General features: G+C 41.7%; 1 protein-coding gene across 1 annotated transcript in view; it reads right to left on the bottom strand.

Moving 5' to 3' along the window:
• Positions 1 to 2,273: 2,273 nt before the first annotated feature.
• kcnd1 (potassium voltage-gated channel, Shal-related subfamily, member 1) overlaps positions 2,274 to 7,500 on the bottom strand; it is an 11,469-nt gene continuing 6,242 nt past the window's right edge. Inside the window, exon 5 of the mRNA XM_065952294.1 lies at positions 2,274 to 7,405. Within this exon, the coding sequence (XP_065808366.1) occupies positions 7,198 to 7,405 (208 nt within the window). The 3' untranslated portion in view covers positions 2,274 to 7,197. The remainder of the gene's footprint in view (positions 7,406 to 7,500) is intronic.

The raw sequence follows: 7,500 nt of genomic DNA on the forward strand, positions 1-7,500 counted from the left end.
TGCTTTCTATGAGATTAATTACGTTTTTAGATGTGACGTCACGTAGTGTTTCATCCATCAGAACCTGATCCGGATCACAGAGAACCATTGAAACCAGTACAGATGAAACCAGATACATAAAGTCAAAACAGGAAGTTTCTGTTTCAGGTGATACTGACAAACCTGTACAGCCTGTGACGTCACGCTTTGTTTGGACTCACCTGTCTCGGGCTGAACTTCTGTCCCGAATCCAAAAAGTCCATGTCGCTTCAGCTTGCACGTTTTTAATCCCTATTTTATATTCTTTTATACACCGGAGAGTCTCGCGCTCTGCTGCCGATCTGGCGACGTCAGGTGAGCGACGACAGGTGTCTCTGTCCGTCCTCCAGGTAAAAAAAACCTTTTTAAAATAGTTTAAACTCCGGGTGTCGCGGTGGGACCGGGTCGAGGTGGGACCGGGTCGAGGTCCGAGCCGTTTTAAAGGTTCTTTAAGGTTCTGATCGGTGCTGAAGAGGAGACAAAGATTCAGCGACAGGAAGAACGAGGAAACCGGTGACACAGGTGATCAAAGAGAACGCAGGTAGGTCGCACCTGAACTCCCATGATCCTTTGCGCGATGGTAGATCTCACAGCTGTGTCCCTGTTTTTTACAGTTTTTCTCTTTTATTGTGAAAAATCAGCGGACGGAAGTTTAATTAAATTTATACTACTTAAATTAACAATTAAAACTCAAACACATAAAAGTCTGAAACTTAAAAGAAGTTAAAAGAGTTAATAATGGAAAAGAAAATATAGAAAATAAAGTTGATGAAGGAGTAATTCAGAAAATAAAGATTTTCAAATAAAAATAATAATAATTACAAATAAATAATTAATTAAAAACGGAAAAATAATTTTAACTTTTAAACAAAATTCTAATATTAAAATAGGCTATATAAACTAAAATGCATCAATTATTAATTTATTATTAATTATTAGAGAATCCACAATAATAAAATCATTGAGTATAAATAAAACATGTTGTAAAAGCAGTAATATGAGTATTTCCTGTTAATGTCCTAAAAGATGAACAAATACTGAATAAACATGACACCAGTGTTTGGATTATTTATCTGCTTCCTTTTCCCGTTTTATAATTGACTGACCTGTAATCCCCACTTTGGCCATTAGAGGTCACTGCTGCACCATTTTACCCACACACTCCAAATGAGACGACATGATTTGATCCTGAATCTGAAGAAATGTGAATCTTTTATTTAAGATCTCTGACAGTTAAGTGCTTATTTCTTTAATTTTGAGAGTTTGTATTCTATGGAGTCCCTGAAGTTCCAAAAAGTAAAAAAAAACAAAAAATAAAAAACGTATGCACACAAATTATCTGTAACTTTGCTAAACGTTGGCGCTCTTTGTAACATCAGATAATAAAGACGATCAAAATGCTTTGGTGGGCCTATTTAAAGTCACGCCCTGAACATCTGTACCAAAATGTAGGCACATTGGACGAATGGTTAAAGAGATACGGCCATTTCTCTCATAAGCCCCGCCCCTGTCAGAGTTTATTGGTCAATATCTTGAAACCTAAAAAAGATATCAACAACCTTTATACAATATTTAATTAGCTTTGTCCAATGAGCATCAACGGCCAATTTGGTACCAACTGGACCTTCAGGATGTGATGTCACTGATGTGATTTTCATCTGTTCCTGCAGGGGGCGCTGGAGTCCCATCGATGGCGTCCCCCGTCTGTTCCTGCAGGGGGCGCTGGAGTCCCATCGATGGCGTCCCCCGTCTGTTCCTGCAGGGGGCGCTGGAGTCCCATCGATGGCGTCCCCCGTCTGTCCCTGCAGGGGGCGCTGGAGTCCCATCGATGGCGGTCTCCATGCTGGAAATGCTGTCTCAGTCTAACTTTCAGTCAACCTAACGACAGGCTGAGAGCTGGAGCTGAGGCGGGTTTTAAACCTCCTGACAAACCGTTACAACCGCGCCCACCTGTCAATCAGGTCAGCTGCACGCCTTATTGTGAATAACTCTTATCCTTCATCAAATCAAAACTGATGAGTCATCAAACATTCACCCCCCGTACAGTGTGTGTCCATGGAGACATGAGCTAATCACACCTATTGGTTTTTTGAACCAGGCTGTAAACATGTTCATCTCTGCTGTAAAAACAGGCTTTTTAGAATGGGTGTGTATGTGACTTCCTGTGCTTCTGCAGCCAGCCTCTAGTGGACATGAGGGAAATGACAAATAAACAGACTTTTAGTGATGGAAGCAGAGAAAAGACAAACACATGCTCTGGTTTCTGTTGTCTTTATTAGTGGAATGGAATATACACCTCTGTGCTTTAATGCTGTTTTCCTCCTCACTCGTCGCCACAACGGTGCTCTGCGAGACTTCACATCATCACGTGTGTCCGTTCACTGGACGATAAACTTCTGAAGTGCTGCTCATCATCTTTAAAGTTTACATTAATGTGCTTCATCTGACAAATAAATCAAAGAAATAAACGACTTTTAAAAAGACAGTTTGAGCAACTTAAAAACAAAAAGTCACACGTTAAAAATCATTCCGTTATAAACTCCTGCTTTATGACAGCTGCTGACTCCTGGGGGTTGTTTTTTTCTGGTTACAAAGCAGTGGTTCGGGCGCCTTAAAGAGGTCCCAAAATGATGATCAGCAAGACAGAAATGTAGACAGAAACGTGCAACAAATTTGTTAATTTTCTTCCCATCAGGCTCTTAAGTCGTATTTTGTCCACTGATGATCAAACTGTGGATCTCTGCTCTCAATGACGGGAAACCTGCAGCACGAGGACCAGAACCGGCTGAAAGCAAAACAAAGTGGTCAAACTGACAATTTACATAACATGTGGATCGAGTTAATTTTGTCTTAAATCTCCGTCTGCGATACATGGGAAACAGAAAAACAGGATCGTAATCCACAGAATACATTTTAGAGTCACAAATATCTTTAAACATGTTTAAAAATCACGACACGTTTGATTCAATACTCTGAATAATAGTTAAATGATCTCAGTGTCATTCTCATAGTTTGTAATTGATTTGATTTCAAGCAGCTCATCCCCAAACAAATAATTCATCACATGATGTAAAGATTATAAATTATCATTTTAAGTATCGAACTCGTCAATCAAAAGTAACAAATATTGACTTCATGGCTTCAAAATAAAAGAAACAGATAATTTTCTGTTCGGAAAAAAAAAAAAATGGTAAAAAAAATACTTCATGAGGGTTAAAAAATGTGATCAATAAAGGTGGAGATCATTATTTGTTGCAGTCCAACTTTGGATTAATCTTCTCTGAATGTTTTTCTCTTTCTTGATCAAAAACACGTCGACAGAAAAGTTCAGCAGAGTCTCGGCTCCCAGCTTACATCTACAAATGCCAAACATCACAGATTCAGAGCCAATCAGACACTTAAAAAATCTCCTTTCAGCTCCTTTTGGATCATGAACAATTCAGTACTAAAGAAAATAATAATTAAAATACTGAATCCAGGGACACCAACAAAAGAAACAACTTCTGGATGATTTAGGAAACACAAGGTTTCTGTATGGAAGGCCAAGCGGGCCAAATTTATCTTTAATTGTATGGAAGGCCAAACGGGACATATATTTATCACGTCATGAACAACGTGCAATTTTTAAGTGTCTTTATGACTGTAGAGGTAATTTAAACAATAACAAGGGCTCGGATTTTTACTATTCATAAGTTCCTCGTATGACCCCCCCACACACACAAACCCAAATGATCCCTTTAAGAGAGGCATTTAGATCGGCTCAACAACGTGAAGGGGAGTCGATGTAAACTGGGAGCCAACAAAGTGAAAACATAAAGATATGAAGACATCTGAACATATTTTAGAGATAAAACATTGAAATGAAATAAGATTAAAAACACAGCAGCTCATCCAGTGAACAGACTTCAGTCTCTTCCCTCAGGCGTCTCTCATCACTGCAGGAGAAAACAGATAAAATACCTATAACGGTATCCATGCATATTTGTGACTGCTCATCATACAAACACACACACACACATTCATGACCACACACCAACACCCGCCCGCCCGCCCACACACACACACACACACACACACACACACACACACACACACACACACACACATACACACACACACACTCTCTCTCTTTGCATTCTGGCGAGGAACATGCCTGAATGATTTTATTTGATATAATCCGTTTTATTTCTCTGTAGTCTAACGTACACGTCTTGGTGGTGCAAACACTCGTCTTGAAAAGTTTCGGGTCGGGTGGGGTCAGGAGTCGGGTGGGGGAGGGGATGAGGAAAACAAAGCGATGACTGATAGGAGAGGATAAAAAAACAGAGAGCCGTCATGCAAAAGAACGGATGATGAGACTTTTTTTTCCCGTTGTGTCGTGTTCTTCTATCTTTTTTTCTCTGATATGGTTTCGGATAAATTCCTATGATCAGTAGTGCTACTTCTACTGTACGAGGCTCATGCACGGAGGAACGCCTCTCAGACTTTCATCGCTAACTTTTTTTCTTTTTATTCCTTTTTTTTTTTTTTACTTTGAGGATTTGATTGGAAGATGCAGGTGAAAGTTTATGATACAAAATATGTTACAGTATGTACGTCTTCTCTTCTGTCCGTGTGTCACTCACTTACACCCGCTTCTGATTGGTTTGGAGAAATGCTTTGCTAAAAGGACTCACTCAGCTTAAGGCTCATGCGGCTAACGGCGTGCACTCTTAGGAAGGTCGTGTGTCGTTTGTAAATCCTGTTTTTTTTTTTTTTACACAGAGGTGAGGTCTCAGTTAAGGTACGAATCATTCCCAGCCTTGTTTCTTTTTCTTACCACTTTCTGTTTCACATTTTTTCCCAGATGTTGACCCATCAGGTGAACTTAAACATGAGCACCAGGGGAGATTAGGTTTAGATTTTTATACCACTCACTCACTCACAGGAATCAGACCTTGACTCGTCCTGAGCCAGGCTTTACAGTTTTACCTTGCTAACCAAGCTAGCTCTGACGACACCAAAACTTTCAAAATTCAGGGTTGCAAAACGGTGGTTCATAACCGTATGGGTGACATCACAGTGGCTACGTCCTCTGATTTTGTCGAGGTTGATGGCAACAAGTTGAGAAACCTACTTAGTCCAGTTTAAAAGATCACGTCGTCTTTTCATGTAAAAAAACTACAAACATGTTTCATACTGATCAAATGGGATCGCATCTTTTCCTTGGAGCAGAACTGACTCCTGATTAGCTAATCGAGCGTTCCACCTGAAGCTAACCATTACAGCTCCGATCAGCTTATGCAAAGCTATGCTAAGATAATGCCGGCCTTGCACCTAACGACATTTCAAGAGGTTTCATAGTCACAGGCTAATTTACAAAGTGGGAATACAATTAAGAGAGTATTTCTAGAGTCAGGGGGCGCTCCAGGATCTTGGTAGTTTTGTGTAAGGTGGTCTGCTTCTGGACTTGCTGTTACGACAAAATCACTTTGTGTTGGTCCGACTAGCCTCTTGTGCTCACGCCAATTTTAAAGAAGGGTCGTGGTTTGAACAAATATTTGTGTGCCTAAGAATAAAATGTTAATTCTTGCTCCTTTTTCCCCAGAGTGCACGCCATCGGGACAAACATGGTTTAATCTTTAGAGCTCTTGGCGCCGCATTTCTCCTCCATGTTTAAACCTATTGCAGAATACTTGTGTTCTCTCTCTCACTGAAAAGTTCACGTAACAAATAAATTCTTAGTTGCTTTACATTATGTTCCCTGCAATTATTACTGTAGCTTTATAACACACATTATTATTGTTAGTATTTAATATTCTCTTCATTTGTTGATGCTATTTTCCTGCTTGTTGTAATGTTGCATATTTTGAAAAGTAAAAGGCTTTTGTTCCCAGTCTGGGCGTCGCTGAGGAACACTTCTGAGCTACAGCCAGACCAGACCGGTCAATGTCAGACCTGATTAATCCAGTCCAGATTCCCTCAATAAACCCATTTCTTGTCTGCAGTTTCATTTAGAAGGTCCATCTTAGTTTAGTCCAGTTCAACTCTCTGACGCTAACATCAGCTCAGTGTCGTAGTGTGAACAGTTTTCAGGCTCAGCACAGATCAGTCTAACCCTGTTTAGTTTGAAGTGTTACTGTAAGAGTCGTGAGTTTCAGCAGCATCTTGATCATAGCTCTGTTCTGTCCAGTTTTTCCACTGGACTCGGATCAAAACTCCAGAGTTCTCACAGGATTTCCAGCTTTACTCAACACGTGACATAAAGTGGATTCAGCAGCCAAAAAGAGAGGCAAGCAAAGAAATTCGTATGTGATTTCAAACTCCATTAGACTCCAAAGACGCCTCGACTATAACTCTCAATCTCAAACAATATAGGTCCAATACCGAGCTCTACTGATTCAGGCTGTCACTCTGAAGAAAAAAAGGAACCAAATTTCTAATCCATACGCTTTGTTTTAGAGCCACGTTGGCCTGTTATTCATCACGTGCCCCACAACAAACAAAATCCAAACCATAGGTCTTTGGAGCTTCAGGGTTGTTTGGTTGTCTTTCCAACCGCTGAAGACTTGGTTGAAACCCGGCCGAGTCGAGACGATCCTGAACTCTCCACAGTCCTTCAGATTCATCGCCAAGCCCAACTAGTCACTGCCCTTTCAAATTAAGACCACCCAAATTCATGCACTGTTCACTCTTAAAGAATAAAACATTTCCTCTGGAAGCCCCCAAAATGGACCGAACTGAACCACCACGTGAGGCGGTTTGAATGTCCGCCTTTGTGAGCTTTGGCATCTCTCTTATTCCTGTTCCAATAAACCCTCCAGGGGTTTGTGCAATCACATCCAAAAAGATCAAAACTGTGCAGGGGGGAGGCTGTGCTGTGCGTCGGGGTCACAAATGCATGAAAGGGTCTTAAGACTTCAGGAGAACAGTTCAGGTTCCTTCTCTGAGTCGGTCAAGGTCTCAGTTTTTGTTGTCCATTTCAGTTCATTTCCACGTTACCCTGAAACTGAAAAGAGGAAGTGAAAGCAACCGGTGGTCCTCGAGGTATCCGTCTGCGTGGTCTTTGTCCCTGTAATCTTAGCTAGCAGTGCCCTGGGTTCTGAATCGGAGGTTCACAGGAAGTTCATGGGGGAGGTTGGCTGGTGGGTAGGAGGGGCAGGTGTGGAGATGGGAGGAAGTAGCGGGTGAGGTCGGCCGTTATAAGGAGGAGATTTTGACCGTGTCGTGGGTGTAGGCGGTGGCTCGGGTGTTGCGCAGGATGCCGGGGATGGGTGCGGGCGATGGGGGTAGGCTCTCATCCGGCGTGTTGGCGGGCGGCGTGGGGATGCTGATGATGGCTGCGGTGTAATCTTGTTCCCCGCAATTCAGCTTCAGGTTGCAAGTCTGGGCGTTCAGGCTGGAACGACTGAGGAGAGAAAACATGGAACAAACAGAGGTCGTTATTGTGAATGAGGAACAGGATGACCAGGAAACCAAGAAGAGAGAAACAGAACAAGGAAC

The sequence above is a fragment of the Labrus bergylta genome, unplaced genomic scaffold (genome assembly GCF_963930695.1).
Source record: "Labrus bergylta unplaced genomic scaffold, fLabBer1.1 SCAFFOLD_238, whole genome shotgun sequence".
Lineage (NCBI taxonomy): Eukaryota > Metazoa > Chordata > Actinopteri > Labriformes > Labridae > Labrus > Labrus bergylta.